Here is a 19,303-nt window from a genome sequence, read left to right on the forward strand (position 1 = left end):
GGCCCAGCCAGGACTATCAGCATGGCATCTTCCAGTCCATCGGATTCAAGGAATTCCACGAATACCTGACTTCCAACAGCAACTGCAGTGAGACTAGGGAAAAACTGCTGACCCAAGGTACAGTGCAATATAACATTCTGTGAATTGTAATACTGGGTGTAGTAATGCTGTGTGTATATTAATATTGTACATAACTCCCACCTGAGTGTCCAAGCCAAGGAAAGTTTGACTGGAGAGCAGTGGATGTGAAGGCAGTACTTCACCAGGGAGGTAGTTGCAGACTTGTGCTACATGTTGCAGCCGAGCCCCAGGGCAGACACCACACTGCCTCTTGCAGAGTGGCCACAGGTAATATCAGCCAATCTGCAATCCATAACGGTATCAATTAGATGTCTGACTCATCGTTTGCCGGAGCAAGCACCTGCATCTCTCGGTCCATGGACAACCGGAAACAGCAGGAGAGGGCCTGGAGTGGGCTCAGTTTGCAGGGCACCCTGCCCTCTACCCACAATACTGCAGCCCACAGGAATCGCAAGAGCACCTACTCCAATAGTGTGTAGTTAACCAGCGAGCGTCTGCACAGGAACCTGCAGGTCACTGATCACTTTCCTCGTGCCTGCTGTGCCAGTTCTCTGATTTCCCCCCAATTGTTTCCCTCTGGACAACAAGTACAAGCTTAGCTCCTTGGAGTCCAAGGCCTTAACATAGGAAATAGGAGCAGGATTAGTCTAGAGTCTGCTCCGTCATTCAATAAGATCAAGTCTGATCTGCTGAACAGGCTTAAGGAAAGAAAGAACCTACATTTATATAGTTCCTTTCACAAAGCATTTCACAGCCCGTGAATTATTTTTGAATTGTAGTCACTGTTGTAATGTAGGGAAATGCGGCAGCCAATTCGTGCACAGGAAGGTCCCACAAACAGCAATGGTAATGACCAGATAATCTGTTTAGTGACTTTGGTTGAGGGATAAACATTGACCAGGACACCGGGTAGAACTCCCCTGCTGTTCTTTGAATAGTGTCATGGGATCTTTCACGTCCACCTGAGAGGGCAGACAGGGCCTTGGTTTAATGTCTCATCTGAAAGACGGCACCTCCGACAGTGCTTCCTCAATACTGCACTGCAGTGTCAGCTTGGATTATGGGTTCAGGACCTGGAGTGGGGCTAGAACCTATGACCTTCTGACTTAAAGGCAAGAGTGCTACCCACTGAGCCACACCTGGCACTTGAGGCCTGTGCTTCCACAGCAGCCATCATTGAACATACCATAGGAATTTTGAAGCAATTGTTGCAATATTTATGCACTCCTCTTTCTGACTCTGCAGTGTTTATTTGGAGTGTGAGCGAGTGTATTTACACGCTGCCCTCTGACTCTGCAGTGGTTTATTTGGAGTGTGTCTCTGGTCCGTTTACGCCCTGTCCTTCTCCTGGCAGGTATCGCTGCGCTGAAGCAAGTCACAAAGCGTTACGCAAGAAAGCAAAACAAATGGGTCCGAAATCGTTTCCTGAAAAGTAAGTACCAGAACAAGAGCTGAGGAACAAACCAAGGAAGATAGGAACAGGAGGAGGCCATTTAGCCCCTCGAGCCTGTTCCAATGATTCAATGAGATCATGGCTGATCTATACCCTAACTCCATATACCCGCCTTAGCCCCATATCCCTTAATACCTTTGGTTAACAAAAATCTATCAAACTCACGTTTAAAATTAACAATTGCGCTAGCATCAACTGCCGTTTGCGGAAGAGAGTTCCAAACTTCCACCTGTAGAAGTGTTTCCTAACTTCACTCCTGAAAGTCCTGGCTCTAATTTTTAGGCTATGTCCCCTAGTCCTAATATCTAGAGTAAAAACCCAAAAATGTAACATCCCACTCCTCATTCTCTGATTTAATTCATAACAGAAACTGAGGAACTCGTCAACAAATTGTTCATCCTGTGGTTTCAGGTGTATCGATGATTGACGTACTCTAAGGGTACTGCACCCCAGCACAGATTATACCATTCTCGACCATTTAAAAAAATGTTGTACCATTCTTGGCCTATCAAAGGATATTGCACGCTAGATTTAATATCAGATCAGCCCTAGTACTCCAGTTCCAGCTCCTGCTCCTTATCCTTATCCTTTATTTAATTAAATTAATGGATTCTCAAACCCATGAGATAGTGATATATCTAACATATTTATTAGTTAAAGATAGCACACTGAGTAGTATATGTGAGCAATACATCCATATACTCGCATATAGGATGCCCATCAGGTTACACCTCGCCAGGCAGCTCGCAGTCCTGAGTCTCACTGAGGGTGCGTTGCATTTCACATTTATACCTTAACTCCACCTACTTTGGTTACTGGATATGGTGTAATCTGAACTCCATGTGCTTTTCCTTTGTTTTAAGACTAACCTACACTGTTTATGTCCAGTTCCCTTATCTCCAGGTGTCTCTATCATGTTTCACTTACATTACTCTGCTGAGCACATTTCAGCACTTTCCCTTCAGGCTTGGGCCTGTCTGTCCTTGGCAGTACATTGACCCTTACTCCATCATTGTGTGATGTAAGTTCCAACTAAGCTAAGCATTCTACTTATCTATAGTTTCAGTCAGTACTGTGGTTAGTTACATCGATGCCCATTGATTTTAATTCTGTTTTTACCTTTACTACTTCTCCAGCAGCCTGTTCTGTATGTTCAGTGGAACTCAGTTAGTCTCTCTGTCTACACTCGCTGTAGCGCCGTATACTAACTCAGGATGTTCTTTACCTATGTCAATCTATATTACACACTACCCTACATATTCCCACTTACACTCACTCCTGTGCTGTGAGCCTACATTTTAATGTCCTTGATTACCAACTGAACACTGAAAAATCTTGGAATGAAATATGTTACTGAGTGTTTCTCAAACTGGGTCACAGATTTGTTATTGAAGCTGTGCCGAGCTTGGAATGTGATGTTCATGGAGCAACAGCTGCACTGAGGGTACTGTCTGACTGGCGCAGCTGTCCTGGCACACAGGTAATGCAGCTTCTCACCAAGTCAGTGCCCAGTGCGGTATGGTGGCCTGGCAGATGCACAGAGTCTGACAAAACCGTTCCACTGTTGGCATAATTAAGACCTAATTAAGACATCATTAATACATTACCAGCAGATCTCCCACAACATGGTGAGCGAGAGGATGTGCTGTTTCATAACCTTAGAGATGTTATCAGTAATGTGTAACGGGAAAAGTGTGACAGCAACACCGTTACATGCAAGACTTGTGTTTTTTATCGACAAAAGCACAATCATCTCCTTCAAAACTAAACTGCCTGTTTCCCAGCACTAGGGAACATCAGACACCAGAAGCAGGAGTGGGGGAAGAGCTCAACAGTGGGCTAGAACAGGCAGGCAGGCCGGGGCCGATACACAGGAGAGCCGAGAAAGATCGGCCGTTCCGCAAGGAAAATCTTTGGGCTAAGGTTGGGGGTATGGGAGGGGGGACATAAATTCAGGGGGAACAGTGAAGGCAATTGGAGAAAGCCAAAGGTGAAGAAACAAAGGTGAGGGCTGAGGGGGACACAACGGATTGGTGGGGGAGCTCTTTAAATAGTCAAATAACGGCTCTTATAACAGTTCTTGTGACTGTTCCTTGTCCCCTATGATTGAGAAGCCGTACCTTTTCTATATTCCCTTTCAACAGAGTTCAGTACTCGGAAGATTAATCATTACGCCACATGCAATAATCTGAATTTAATGACCCGGTGCTATTCTCTGAGGCTCACGTTATATTGGCAGATATTAAACACAGGCCAGAGGTTTAAGGACTAGAACGACTAACAAATAGAGATACAAAGTACAGAAAAATACAAAAAGTACAATATGTAAATAATAATAATAACAACAACTTGCATTTATATAGCACATAGATTAGCTATGGAAAAGGACAAGGAGCAATCTAGAGTAAAAATACTCAATTGGAGGAGGGCCAATTTCAGTGGGTTGAGAACGGATCTGGCCCAGGTAAATTGTAATCAGAGATTGGCAGGCAAAACTGTAAACAAACAATGGGCGGCCTTTAAGGAGGAGATGGTTTGCTACAGTCTCGGGTATGTTCTCAAGAGGAGGAACAGTAGGGCAACTAAAGCCAGAGCTCCCTGGATGATGAAAGAACTAGAGAGTAAGATGAAGCAGAAAAAAGGGGCGTATGACAGATGTCAGATTGATAATACAAGTGAGAACCAGGCAGAATATAGAAAGTTCAGAGGGGAATTGCTGAAGACTCGTGCTCCAGAACTAACTGCGCCTCTAGCCAAACTGTTCCAGTACAACTACAACACTGGCATCTACCCGACAATGTGGAAAATTACCCAGGTATGTCCTGTTCACAAAAAGCAGGACAAATCCAATCCAGCCAATTACCACCCCATCAGTCTACTCTCAATCATCAGCAAAGTGATGGAAGGTGTCGTCGACAGTGCTATCAAGCGGCACTTACTCACCAATAACCTGCTCACCGATGCTCAGTATGGGTTTCTCCAGGACCACTCGGCCCCAGACCTCATTACAGCCTTGGTCCAAACATGGACAAAAGAGCTGAATTCCAGAGGTGAGGTGAGAGTGACTGCCCTTGATATCAAGGCAGCATTTGACCGAGTGTGGCACCAAGGAGCCCGAGTAAAATTGAAGTAATTGGGAATCGGGGAAAACTCTCCAGTGGCTGGAGTCATACCTAGCACAAAGGAAGATGGTAGTGGTTGTTGGAGGCCAATCATCTCAGCCCCAGGACATTGCTGCAGGAGTTCCTCAGGGCAGTGTCCTAGGCCCAACCATCTTCAGCTGTTTCATCAATGACCTTCCCTCCATCATAAGGTCAGAAATGGGGATGTTCGCTGATGATTGCATTGTGTTCAGTTCCATTCGCAACCCCTCAGATAATGAAGCAGTCCGTGCCCACATGCAGCAAGACCTGGACAACATCCAGGCTTGGGCTGATAAGTGAAAAATAACATTAGTGCCAGATAAGTGCCAGGCAATGACCATCTCCAACAAGAGAGAATCTAACTACCTCCCCTTGACATTCAATGGCATTACCATCACTGAATCCCCCACCATCAACATCCTGGGGGTCACCATTGACCAGAAACTTAACTGGACCAGCCGTATAAATACTGTGGCTGCAGGTCAGAGGCTGGGTATTCTGCGGCAAGTGACTCACCTCCTAACTCCGCAAAGCCTTTCTACCATCTACAAGGCACAAGTCAGGAGTGTGATGGAATACTCTCCACTTGCCTGGATGAGTGCAGCTCCAATAACACTCAAGAAGCTCTACACCATCCAGGACAAAGCAGCCCACTTGATTGGCACCCCATCCACCACCAGTGCACAGTGGCTGCAGTGTGTACCATCCACAGGATGCACTGTAGCAACTCGCCAAGGCTTCTTCGACAGCACGTCCCAAACCCGCGACCTCTACCACCTAGAAGGACAAGAGCAGTGAGCACATGGGAACAACACCACCTGCAAGTTCCCCTCCAAGTCATACACTATCCCGACTTGGAAATATATCGCTGTTCCCTCATCGTCGCTGGGTCAAAATCCTGGAACTCCCTACCTAATAGCACTGTGGGAGAACCGTCACCACACGGACTGCAGCGGTTCAAGAAGGCGGCTCACCACCACCTTCTTGAGGGCAATTAGGAATGGGCCAAAAATGCTGGCCTCGCTAGTGACGCCCACATCCCATGAACGAAAAAAAATTGAGAAAGGAAATAAGAGGGGCAAAGAGAGAGTATGAGAATAGACTGGCAACTAACATAAAGGGGAATCCAAAAGTCTTCTATAGGCATATAAATAGTAATTGGAAAGTAAGAGGAGGGGTGGGGCTGATTAGGAACCAAAAAGGAGACCTACGCATGGAGGCAGAGGGCATGGCTGAGATACTAAAGGAAGAAGATGCTGCCAAAGTCACAGTAAAAGAGAGGTAGTTGAGATACTGGATGGGCTAAAAATTGACAGACGAGGTACTAGAAAGGCTGGCTGTACTTAAAGTAGATGAGTCACCCGGCCCAGATGGGTTGTGCCCTAGGTTGCTGAGGGAAGTAAGGGTGGAAATTGTGGAGGTACTGGCCATTATCTTCCAAACATCCGTAGATATGGAGGTGGTGCCAGAGGACTGGAGAATTACAAATGTTACACCCTTGTTTAAAAAAGGGTGTAAGGATAAACCCAGCAACTATAGGCCAGTCAGTTTAACCTCAGTGGTGGGGAAACTTTTAGAAATGATAATCCGGGACAGAATTAAATCACGTGGACAAGTGTGGATTGATAAAGGAAAGCCAGCACGGATTTGTTAAAGGCAAATCGTGTTTAACTAACTTGACAAGAGTTTTTTGATGAGGTAACAGAGAGGGTTGATGTGGTGTATATGGACTTCCAAAAGGCGTTTGATAAAGTGCCGCATAATCGGCTTGTCAGCAAAGTTGAAACGCATGGAATAAAGGGGGCAGTGGCAGCATGGATACAAAATGGGCTAAGTGACAGGAAACAGAGAGTAGTGGTGAATGGTTGTTTTTCGGACTGGAGGGAGGTGAACAGTGGTGTTCCCCAGGGATCGGTACTAGGACCATTGCTTTTTTTGATATATATTAATGACTTGGACTTAGGTGTACAGGGCACAATTTCAAAATTTGCAGATGACACAAAACTTGGAAGTGGGTAAACAGTGAGGAGGATAGTGATAGACTTCAAGAGGATATAGACAGGCTGGTGGAATGGGCGGACACGTGGCAGATGAAATATAACACAGAGAAGTGCAAAGTGATACATTTTAGTAGGAAGAACGAGGAGAGACACTATAAACTAAATGGTACAATTCTAAAGGGGATGCAGGAACAGAGAGAACTGGGGGTTTATGTGCACAAATCGCTGAAGGTGGCAGGACAAGTTGAGAAAGTGGTTAAAAAGGCATACGGGATCCTGGGCTTTATAAATAGAGGCATAGAGTACAAAAGCAAGGAAAGTTATGATGAACCTTTATAAAACACTGGATTGGCCACAACTGGAGTATTGTGTCCAATTCTGGGCACCGCACTTTAGGAAAGATGTGGAGGCCTTAGAGAGGGTGCAGGAAAGATTTATTAGAATGGTTCCAGGGATGAGGGACTTCAGTTTGGTGGAGAGAATGGAGAAGCTGGGGTTGTTCTCCTTGGAACAGAGAAGGTTGAGAGGAGATTTGATAGAAGTGTTCAAAATCATGAAGGGTCTAGACAGAGTAGATAGAGAGAAACTGTTCCCATTGGCAGAAGGGTCGAGAAACAGAGGTCATAGATTTAAGGTGATTGGCAAAAGAACCAAAGGCGACATGAGGAAAAACTTTTTTACGTAGCGAGTGGTTATGATCTGGAATGCGTTGCCTGAAAGGGTGATGGAGGCAGATTCAATCGTGGCTTTCAAAAAGGAATTGGCTAACTACTCGAAAAAAAAATTGCATGGCTACGGGGAAACGGCGGGGGAGTGAGACTAGCTGGATTGCTCTTGCAGAGTGCCGGCATGGGCTCGATGGGCCGAATGGCCTCCTCCGGTGCTGTTACCATTCTATGATTTAACGTAATAAAACGCGCTAGTTAATAGTGGATCAATTACCTTTTCTAAGAATGTCTGCGGAATGAGAACAGTAGTCTGATGAAATTTCTGTGTCTGAATTCAGTCATATTTCATTGACTGTAGTACTTCCTGTAACACTGTGATGTCTCACTTGGGTCACAGAGTCCTTTGCCTGTACAAAATCTGCTTACGCTCTCTGCTGTCCAAATCACTACATTGGCTCGATGTAAAGTTAACTTATCCAAGCTTCACATCTAACTGTAAATCAGAGTGGAGAACACATGTCCGGTGGTGAATGAGACAGAAACCTTGTTGGTGTTAATCAAAGAGCAGTTCTGAGCAAACTTGGAAATCATTTCTCACAGGACAAATAGCTATTGATGGTTCTTCTCAACAGTCAAACAATACACCATATATCAAAGTTTAAAATATCTCTTCTCTGTCTATGACTGTGTGTGTCTCTCTCACTGTCTGACTCTCTCTCTCTCTCTCTCTCTCTCTGAAATACGCATGATGTGGAGATGCCGGGGATGGACTGAGGTGGACAAATGTAAGCAATCTTACAACACCAGGTTATAGTCCAACAGTTTTATTTGAAAATCACAAGCTTTCGGAGGCTTTCTCCTTCGTCAGGTGAGCCTCCGAAAGCTTGTGATTTTCAAATAAAACTGTTGGACTATAACCTGGTGTTGTAAGATTGCTTACATCTCTGAAATACCTGTAAGGTGATTAAGCGGAGAACAGGAGATGATTAAATGGAAGGTGTGATATTGGCAGGAGACAACAGGAGGCATAATGAGAGAAATCAAAGGAATAAAAGCATACATGAGACATAGGGAATGTTTGAATACCTTCGAGGTGGGAGATTGGCAGATAGAAAAGGAAGTGTTTAAAACTGGCAACGCAGTACAGGAAGACTAACTCTCCTGTAATATAACCACAGGCACTCTGTGACCACCTTGTGTGTGATTTTATTTCAAAGGGCCGGGCCCTAATGTACCGCCGGTGTTTGGTCTGGATGTGACCGACGTCAGCCAATGGGAGAAGACCGTGCTGAAACCTGCATTGCAGATCCTCGCGAGTTTCCTGAAGGTACCGAGCAAACCGGGCAATGTCCAGTGAGCAAGGAGTGAGGCACTCTGGTCCAGTTAGCCTGTGGATCCACACATTCTTCCTTAAAGTTGTTTAAACCCTGAGCATGAACCTCTGCCATCCCTCTGTGCTGTATGTAGACCTCAGCAGCAAAAAAAAAAAATCAGCCTCAAGCCCCCCAGATCAGAACGAGAAAGAAGGGTAAGAATGGGAGGGATAGAACGTCACTCAAAGGCCACATTTCCTTTGTTCTTTGGTGTCCCATGACCCGGGTCTCATGCAGTTCAGCTGCCACTTGAAGCTAAAACGTCAAGAATTTGTTAGGCCGTTCTGGACTCCGGCCAGTAAAAACACTGCGTCAACGCCAGTGCCATAAAAATGCAAACAAAGCATTGGGATTTATTTCTAGAGAAATAGAATTCAAAAGCAGGGAAGTTATATTAAACTTGTGTAGAACCTTGAAAAGACCACACTTAGAGTGCTGTGCACAGTTCTGGTCTCCTTATTACAAAAAGGATATTGAGGCACTGGAGAAAGTGCAAAAAAGATTTGCAAGGATGATACCGGGACTGAGAGGATGCAACTATCAGGGGAGGCTGATCAGGCTGGGGCTCTTTTCTCTAGAAAAGAGAGGGGTGAGGAGTGACCTGATTGAGGCCTTTAAAATAATGAAGGGGTTCTATAGAGTAGACGTGGAGAAGATGTTTCCACTTGTGGGAAGTCCAAAACTAGGGGCCATAAATACAAGATAGTGACTAATAAATCCAATAGGGAATTCAGGAGAAACTTCTTTACCCAGAGAGTGGTGAGAATGTGGAACTTGCAACCACATGGAGTGGTTGAGGCGAATAGTGTAGATGCATTTAAGGGGAAACTAGATAAACACATGAGGGAGAAAGAAGCAGAAGGATATGCTGATAGAATTAGATGAAGTAGGGAGGGAGGAGGCTCGTGTGGAGCACAAACACCGACGTGGACCAGTTGGGCCGAATGGCCTGTTTCTGTGCTGTAATTACTATGTAATTCCATGTAATTTGCAATCCCCCTGCTCATACCACCTGCTGAATTTTTCGCTCTGCCCTGCTTCCTCTGACTCCTGCCCCACTGGTGAAATTTCTACCCCCCCCGCCCACCTCTGCCATGAGCCCGGCTATTTAAATTCTTCTTCCTTTTGTTGCTCGAGTTTTTATCCCTCCCGCCCCTGCCCTGGTGTTTGAATTACAACTTTATTTTCTGGCTGTGCTGTTTCCATTTTAATGTTCTCGGCCGCCTTCCCTCACCACCCAAAAACACTGTATTTAATATTTGTATCGCCATAATCTACGTTAAATCCGTCTGCCTCCTTAGGTGGATGTAAAATATCCCATGACACTGTTCAAAGGAGAACAAGGGAGTTCTCCCCGGTGTCCTGGCCAATATTTACCCCTCTGCCAACATCACAAAAACAGATCATCTGGTCATTCTCACATTGCTGTTTGTGGGATCTTGCTGTGCTCAAATTGGCTGCCATGTTTCCTACATTACAACAGTGACTACACTTCAAAAATACTACATTGGCTGTAAAGCACTTTGGGATGTCCTGAGGTTCTGGAAGTGTTTTATAAATACAAGTGGTGCCATACTGACAGAGAATTACTGTAGAAACTGAGCACGCTCTCCTCCAGAGTATAAAAACTGCAGGACTTTTCAAAATAGTTTATTAATGACTTCATTGAATGGAAGCTCTTAGTTTCATTAAGCTCCGAGATCCTAACCTGCTGCGCTGCCTGTAACCGTCACTTGAACTCCAGATTTAGTTATGGTGTTTACACTTTCCATCCTGTTTGAATCCTGCTCACTTTGTCTACAGGGGGAGGAACCAGCAGCACAGCCCCTAACCATGGAATCTGACCCGAGCGAAGGGAAGAGGAACAGGCGAGTGTGTGAATTGTGCGACAAAATCATCCTCGGTGACCGGGAATGGAAGGGTAAGAAACCCTTCACCATGGGAACAGTGAGAATGGTAGCACGTAACAACACAATAACCCAGAGAGAACGAGCGAGACTGAGTGTATGGGGGTGGGGGCGAGACGGGGCGTGTGAGGTGGAGGGGGGGGCGCGAGACGGGGCGTGTGAGGTGGGGGGGGCGAGACGGGGCGTGTGAGGTGGAGGGGGCGAGACGGGGCGTGTGAGGTGGAGGGGGGGGCGAGACGGGGCGTGTGAGGTGGAGGGGGCGAGACGGGGCGTGTGAGGTGGAGGGTGGGGGCGAGACGGGGCGTGTGAGGTGGAGGGGGGGGCGAGACGGGGCGTGGGGGGGGCGAGACGGGGCGTGTGAGGTGGAGGGGGGGGCGAGACGGGGCGTGTGAGGTGGAGGGGGGGGGCGCGAGACGGGGCGTGGGGGGGGCGAGACGGGGCGTGTGAGGTGGAGGGGGGGGGCGCGAGACGGGGCGTGGGGGGGGCGAGACGGGGCGTGTGAGGTGGAGGGGGGGGCGAGACGGGGCGTGGGGGGGGCGAGACGGGGCGTGTGAGGTGGAGGGGGGGGCGAGACGGGGCGTGTGAGGTGGAGGGGGGGCGAGACGGGGCGTGGGGGGGGCGAGACGGGGCGTGTGAGGAGAGTCTCATTAACCCTCATTGAATGAGTGTCGGGGTGAGACTGCGTGAGCGCTGACTGTCTCATTAATCGTGATACCTGATAAACTGCACCCTCTATAGAGAAGGTCTGATTGGTCCCTTTCTGAGATTATTATTGATCTTTTCCTCTCTGACGAGTGTTCACTCTTTCCTGGATATCTTGCCCAAATCTCCATTCTTCATGTGAGGTTGGACAGCGAGTGTTTGCATCACCCTGCGGACACCCATTCTCCTCCTGGATAATCACAGCAGAGCTCAGTGAATGGCGATCCGGAGCTGGAGTCCTGCCCACTTCCCATTTGCTGGTGCCGATTGTGTGCCTGCCAATTCCCAGCTGCGATCAATTAACTTGCCCCAGATTGGGCGATGGAGCTCGACACCATCCCGATCTGTAGACTTACTGAGCGGTTGGGAGCGTCTCCGTAAAATGTTCAGTTTACGTGATGCTTTCTTTCTGAGAGCTAGACATCAAATACAGCCTGGCTGGAGAGCCTGGGTTTCAGCGGGTGTCGCTGGTTGAAGTTCCGCTTTATTGGACAGGCCGTAGAATTTCCAGCGAGGCTCGGGTTAAATGAATTTGGTGTGTTTATCTTTCAGCGCACCTGAAATCCAAGAATCACCAGCACCATTTAAAGAAGAGCAAGAGGGCCGAGTCGCAGTTAAATACACACAGCTCCCACGACACCAAAAACATCCCACAAGAAATGTAGGGTCTGCCTCGGTGTACGACTGCGTCACAAGAACTTGCCCAGGGATGTGGTGGGACCTGTGTGGATGGTACAGTACAAGGCAGTGACTGAGCCGTGCTGTGTGATACTAGCTATCGGAGAGTTAATCACTCATGGTGTTAAAGGGCCCACTGCTGCTGTTGTCTACAACACTGCTTGTAGCTCTGTGACTTGTGGCTGCACAGAAATTGGTCAAATACAGTGTTTCCCAGCTGGGCTGCAATCAGGGAGCTTCCTGTCGATCAATGTTAGGAGGAAAATGTCATGATTTTATTGAAAGTCAGAGACACCTGATTTAGGGTTGCCAACTCTGGTTGGACATATTCCTGGACGTTTCATCACATGACCTCCCGCCTCCAACCGCCCCACTTGGTCAAATAGCCTTTCTCCCATCTCCAATATAGCTTTAACTAATAAAAGAAAATGTTCAAAGAAAATGAAAAGATACAATTTTTTTTAATATCCCCAATGATATTTCTCCTTGGGTGGCTCACAGCAGTGTCCTGGAGATTATTCATTAATTCCTGGAGACTCCAGAACAATCCCGGAGAGTTGGCAACCCCTGACCTGATACCAGACGGCAGTAACTGAGCAAACGTAGCGGAAGGTAACGGATGTTTGGACTGGATGGTGTGTCCCAGGCAGCCTGCGATAGGCTGCTCCTTCCTCACTCACCTGTACAATAAGACAAGGAGGACCCCGTGGACAGCGGCCAGTCATTGATGTGACACACGGCTCGCACGGTGTACAGAGATTTCTCTCATGACATGGCTTGCTGTACCGCACTCTTTGTATGAGCTTGTGCGTCAGACACCATCCTCATCCCTTAGTGACAGAGAGAAAGATGAGGGGAGCCGGGACTGACAGAAGCAGCAAACACCCTCAAGCAGTGTCTCTGTGGGTGTAAGAGGAGGGTGCTAGCTTTAACCAGGAACAGCCTGCCAGTTAGTACTGACATGGGGTGAGCTGAGTGTTCAGGGTCCCTCTGTAAATGGGAGTCAGCAGACGGCCCGTGCGACAGTGCCTTGTGTGGCCTCTCCACTGAATGTCCCTGTTCAATTTTGTGCCTGTCCTTTTCTACATTGTCTTGTACTTTTAATGAATATTCTCTAAGAATCCCAGTGGAGGAGAGAGATACTCCAGTCAGACACACTGAGAACAGCACATGGGCACTGAAGAGATCAGAATGATTTTAATATTGTTTTAATTTCTCTGTCACTTTTTGCAAATCAATAAAATGAAATAATGATGTCCGATGTTTTATAAAATGATGTGTGACACTCAGCAGCACTCTCCGCCCCTGCCTCTCTCTCTCCCCATCCACCGGGGAGGAGGGGGAACTGCACAGTCCTGTGTAATGCAAAGATCCCAGGTCTGTGTTCAGTTCGCTGATGTCAGTGGGGCTCATTGTCCAGTGTTGGGTCTCCCCACCTAATCACTGCTGTTACTCCTACTGGAAATACAAGGGTCAGATGAGAACCTCCTCCAGCCCTACAACCCTCCGAGATCTCTGCGCTCCTCCAATTCTGGCCTCTTGCACATTCCCGATTTCCTTCACCCCACCATTGGCGGCTGTGCCTTCAGCTGTCGAGGCCCCAAGCTCTGGAATTCCCTCCCTAAACCTTTCTGCCTCTCTACCTCTCTCTCCTCCTTTAAGACACTCCTTTAAAATCTACCCCCGTGACCAAGCGTTTGGTCACCTGTCCTAATGCCTCTTTCTTTGGCTCTGTGTCAGTTTTTGTGTGATTACCCTCCTGTGAAGCGCCTTGGGATGTTTTATTACATCAGTAATTGGAACTATCTCCTCCAACAGCTGGCAGAGCCCTGGTAGCTGAGGGCAGCACCGAGGCCTTGGAGTGACAGCTGGTACCACTGCATGCTCCAATGGCTTCTTCTTAGTTCAGTCATTGTGAGAGTGGGTTGGTGTGAGGCAGTCGACGGGATCTCATATGGGCGTTCGTTTGAAGAGATCGACCAGGATCTTTCTATCACAGGCTTCGTCTGTTGTCTCATCCTGAGTGCAGTTTGGGTGGAATTGACTGCCTTCAGTTTGTCCGTGGACTCCACGATGTGACTCCACCAAAGTCTCTCTACAGTGTTCACTCACCCACTGCCTTTTGCAGCTTAAAGAAATTCTGGGCTTTTCTGGCTGGATTAGGGGAGGGCAGAAGCAAGAAAGATTTTTTTTTATTCGTTCATGGGATGTGGGCGACGCTGGCAAGGCCAGCATTTATTGCCCATCTCTAATTGCCCTTGAGAAGGTGGTGGTGAGCCGCCTTCTTGAACGGCTGCAGTCCGTGTGGTGAAGGTTCTCCCACAGTGCTGTTAGGAAGGGAGTTCCAGGATTTTGACCCAGCGACGATGTAGCAATGGCGATATATTTCTAAGTCGGGATGGTGTGCGACTTGGAGGGGAACGTGCAGGGGGTGTTGTTCCCATGTGCCCACTGCCCTTGTCCTCCTAGGTGGTAGAGGTCGCGGGTTTGAGAGGTGCTGTCGAAGAAGCCTTGGCGAGTTGCTGCAATGCATCCTGTGGCACACTGTGCGCCGGTGGTGAAGGGGGTGCCAATCAAGCGGGCTGCTTTGTCCTGCATGGAGTCGAGCTTCTTTAGTGTTGTTGGAGCTGCACTCATCCAGGCAAGTGGAGAGTATTCCATCACACTCCTGACTTGTGCCTTGTAGATGGTGGAAAGGCTTTGGGGAGTCAGGAGGTGAGTCACTCGCCGCAGAATACCCAGCCTCTGACCTGCTCTCGTAGCCACAGTATTTATGTGGCTGGTTCAGTTAAGTTTCTGGTCAATGGTGACCCCCAGAATGTTGATGGTGGAGGATTCAGCAATGGTAATGCCGTTGAATGTCAAGGGGAGGTGGTTAGACTCTCTCTTGTTGGAGATGGTCATTGCCTGGCACTTGTCTGGTGCGAATGTTACTTTCCACTTATCATCCAAGCCTGCTGCCCTTGTCCTTCCAGGTGCAGGCACGGACTGCTTCATTATCTGAGGGGTTGCGAATGGAACTGAACACTGTGCAATCATCAGCGAGCATCCCCATTTCTGACCTTATGATGGAGGGAAGGTCATTGATGAAGCAGCTGAAGATGGTTGGGCCTAGGACACTGCCCTGAGGAACTCCTGCAGCGATGTCCTGGGGCTGAGATGATTGGCCTCCAACAACCACTACCATCTTCCTTTGTGCTAGGTATGACTCCAACCACTGGAGAGTTTTCCCCCAATTCCTATTGACTTAAATTTTACTCGGGCTCCTTGGTGCCACACTCGGTCAAATGCTGCCTTGATGTCAAGGGCAGTCACTCTCACCTCACCTCTGGAATTCAGCTCTTTTGTCCATGTTTGGACCAAGGCTGTAATGAGGTCTGGAGCCGAAATGGTCCTGGCAGAACCCAAACTGAGCATCGGTGAGCAGGTTATTGGTGAGTAAGTGCCGCTTGATAGCACTGTCGACGACACCTTCCATCACTTTGCTGATGATTGAGAGTAGACTGATGGGGTGGTAATTGGCCGGATTGGATTTGTCCTGTTTTTTGTGGATAGGACATACCTGGACAATTTTCCACATTGTCGAGTAGATGCCAGTGTTGTAACTGTACTGGAACAGTTTGGCTAGAGGCGCAGCTAGTTCTGGAGCACAAGTATTAAGCACTACAGCCGGGATGTTGTCGGGGCCCATAGCCTTTGCTGTATCCAGTTCACTCAGCCATTTCTTGATATCACGTGGAGTGAATCGAAATGGCTGAAGATTGACTTCTGTGATGGTGGGGATATCGGGAGGAGGCCGAGATGGATCATCCACTCGGCACTTCTGGCTGAATATGGTTGCAAACGCTTCAGCCTTGTCTTTTGCACTTACGTGCTGGACTCCGCCATCAATGAGGATGGGGATGTTTGCAGAGCCTCCTCCACCCATTGGTGGTTTAATTGTCCACCACCATTCACGACTGGATGTGGCAGGACTGCAGAGCTTTGAATTGATCCATTGGTTGTGGAATCGCTTAGCTCTGTCTATAGCATGTTGCTTCCGCTGTTTAGCATGCATGTAGTCCTGAGTTGTAGCTTCACCAGTTTGGCACCTCATTTTTAGGTACGCCTGGCCTGCTCTTCTGCACTCCTCATTGAACCAGGGTTGATCTCCCAGCTTATTGGTAATGGTAGAGTGAGGAATATGCCGGGCCGTGAGGTTACAGATTGTGCTGGAATACAATTCTGCTGCTGCTGATGGCCCACAGCGCCTCATGCATGCCCAGTTTTGAGCTGCTAGATCTGTTCTGAATCTATCCCATTTAGCACGGTGATAGTGCCACACAACACGTTGGATAGTGTTCTCAGTGCGAAGACGGGACTTCATCTCCACAAGGACTGTGCGGTGGTCACTCCTACCAATACTGTCATGGACAGATGCATCTGCATCTGGTGAGGACAAGGTCAAGTAGGTTTTTCCCTCATGTTGGTTCGCTCACCACCTGCCGCAGGCCCAGTCTAGCAGCTATGTCCTTCAGGACTCGGCCAGCTCGGTCAGTAGTGGTGCTACCGAGCCACTCTTGGTGATGGACAATGAAGTCCCCCACCCAGAGTACATTTTGTGCCCTTGCTACCCTCAGTGCTCCAAGTGGTGCTCAACATGGAGGAGGACTGATTCATCAGCTGAGGGAGGGCGGTAGGTGGTAATCAGCAGGAGGTTTCCTTGCCCATGTCTGACCTGATGCCATGAGATTTCATGGGGTCCGGAGTCAATGTTGAGGACTCCCATGGCCACTCCCTCCTGACTGTATATCACTGTACCGCCACCTCTGGTGGGTCTGTCCTGCCGGTGGGACAGGACATAGCCAGGGATGGTGATGGAAGAGTCTGGGATGTTGGCTGAAAGGTATGATTCTGTGAGTATGGCTATGTCAGGCTGTTGCGGTTCAAGAAGGCGGTTCTCAAGGGCAATTAGGGATGGGCAATAAATGCCGGCCTCGCCAGCGACGCCCACATCCCATGAACGAATAAAAAAAAAAGTCTGTGGGACAGCTCTCCCAATTTTGGCACAAGTCCCCAGATGTTAGTGAGGGGGACTTTGCAGGGTCGACTGGGCTTGGTTTGCCTTTGCCGTGTCCGGTGCCTAGTGGTCCGATGCCAGATGGTTCGTCCGGTTTTATTCTTATTATGACTTTCTGTAGCGAGATTTACAACTGAGTGGCTTGCTAGGCCATTTGAGAGGGTGATTAAGAATCAACCACATTGCTGTGGGTCTGGAGCCACATATAGGCCAGACCGGGTAAGGACGGCAGGTTTCCTTCCCTCAAGGACATTAGTGAACCAGATGGGTTTTTACGACAATCCGATAGTTTCATGGCCACCATTACTGATAGTTTTTTTTATTCCAAATTTTATTTAATTAATTGAATTTAAATTGCCCAGCTGCCGTGGTGGGATTTGAACTGATGACTCCGGATTATTAGTCCAGGCCTCTGAATTACTGGTCCGCGAACTCCCATAAACAGCAATGTGATAATGAGCAGGTAATCTGTTTCAGTGATGTTGGTTGAGGGATAAATATTGGCCAGGACACTGGGGAGAGCTCCCCTGCTCTTCTTCGAAATAGGCCCGTGGGATCTTTTAAATCTACCTGAGGGCGCAGACAGGGCCTCGGTTCAATGTCTCATCCAAAAGATGACACCTCCGACAGTGCAGCACTCCCTCAGTACTGCACTGGAGTGTCAACCTGGATTATGGGCTCAAGTCTCTGGTGTGGGCCTTGAACCCACGACCTTCTGACGCCGAGGTGAGACATGTCTGAGAATGGTTTGGGGTGAATTAATTGTTTTGTTGTGACACTGTTGCCATAATTGAGTTATTAACTGAAAGTTGAAACCAGTCCTCTGGGAACCCAACTCAAGGGAACATTACCCCAATGTGTCGGCCATGACACCTACAACTGAAGTCACCATTCTGGATACCCAGACAAGGAGGGAGTGATTTTGAACTTGGGCGGCGGTGGGCAGGGTGACAGCACCGCCTGCCCGATGCCAGTGGCGGGACATCCTCACGTATGTATATATATATATATATACATATCGGTATATTTCGTCCAACTCCTATTATTTATAAGTCCCCTCTTTCAGTTCCACTGCTTTGCCTGGTGTGCTGTCATCTACAAGACTGATTGAGTTTCTGAAACAATGGCCCCGGTATTTACGGGGAGACCGGCAAGGCCCAGCGCACGGAGGTGCTGCTGAAGTTAACGACAGGACATCATTAACCTTTTGTAGCTCCCTCTCCGGCAGCTGATCAAATGGACAGGGTGGGCGGTGGGCGGGAGGGGACTCTAGCGACAGGAGGCTGCAGCCTTGGGGAGGGTCCCCGGCAATCGGTGGGGGAGGTCGACATTCGGGGCTGGGGGCGGAAGCTTCCTTGAGGGTCCGGGGGAAGCACTCCTGGCCCACAATGAGTGCGGACACAGCCACTTACCCTGTGGAGCTGGCAGCTCCCGCATCCCCCCCCCGCGGCCGAGTCTCCCGACCCCCCCTCACTGCCGAGTCTCCCGACCCCCCCTCACGGCCGAGTCTCCCGACCCCCCCCCCCCCCCCCCCCCGCGGCCGAGTCTCCCGACCCCCCCCTCCCGACCCCCCCCCCCCCCTCACTGCCGAGTCTCCCGACCCCTGGATGATTGATGCGTTCCAGACTGGTCAGGACTCAGACCTATGTTCCAGACCAGGTGCATTCAAGGCCAATAGGGCCAGAGACAATGTTCCAAACCAGAAAGGCCCAGCAATACGCACCAGACTGGAAATGTTCAGAGGTGCTGCCCAGACCCGAGACATCCTTGATCACAGTCTTGTTCTGATTCCCAGTGGACCTCACCATAAGCCATTCCATCACCATGGTACAAATCTCATTAAATGAAGAGAGGGCCAAGACCCAGCTTGTTATCACATTTCAATATCATCAAAACTATTCCAAAGATCAGCTCTTTCAAAATCCTCTTTAATGCTCTTTAATGCAGGGGTTACGAGGAACTCCCTCATCTCCAACAGTTGGCGTTTAGAAGTTACAATAACACATGATTGTGACGACACATTTCACTGGACAATTTCAGGCAACATGTTCCTATTTCATGGTGACATCAGGGCAAACGGAGAGCAGCAGAGAGGCAGGAAGGACTGTCAGGGTGTACCTCAGTGGTAGAGGTGAGCGGTTACTGGGGGGAGGCCCACTATTGAGTTACAGCTCACGTTATTCAGGAAGTCCAGCTTCCATCACATGTAATTTGGTCAGTCTGACTGTGGGTGTTGTGG

The 19,303-nt window shown here is 48.5% G+C and overlaps 1 protein-coding gene across 3 annotated transcripts in view; it reads left to right on the forward strand.

Annotated features, from left to right (window-relative positions):
* Positions 1-13,261, forward strand: part of trit1 (tRNA isopentenyltransferase 1) — a 35,059-nt gene extending 21,798 nt beyond the window's left edge. For all 3 annotated transcript variants that reach the window (XM_068006389.1, XM_068006387.1, XM_068006386.1), the window contains exons 7-11: positions 8-117; positions 1,436-1,513; positions 8,563-8,672; positions 10,522-10,639; positions 11,880-13,261. In XM_068006389.1, coding sequence (XP_067862490.1) covers positions 8-117; positions 1,436-1,513; positions 8,563-8,672; positions 10,522-10,639; positions 11,880-11,992 — 529 coding nt within the window. In that variant the 3' untranslated portion in view covers positions 11,993-13,261. The remainder of the gene's footprint in view (positions 1-7; positions 118-1,435; positions 1,514-8,562; positions 8,673-10,521; positions 10,640-11,879) is intronic.
* The last annotated feature ends 6,042 nt before the right edge of the window (positions 13,262-19,303 follow it).

This window comes from Heptranchias perlo, chromosome 26 (genome assembly GCF_035084215.1).
Source record: "Heptranchias perlo isolate sHepPer1 chromosome 26, sHepPer1.hap1, whole genome shotgun sequence".
In the NCBI taxonomy this organism is placed as follows: domain Eukaryota; kingdom Metazoa; phylum Chordata; class Chondrichthyes; order Hexanchiformes; family Hexanchidae; genus Heptranchias; species Heptranchias perlo.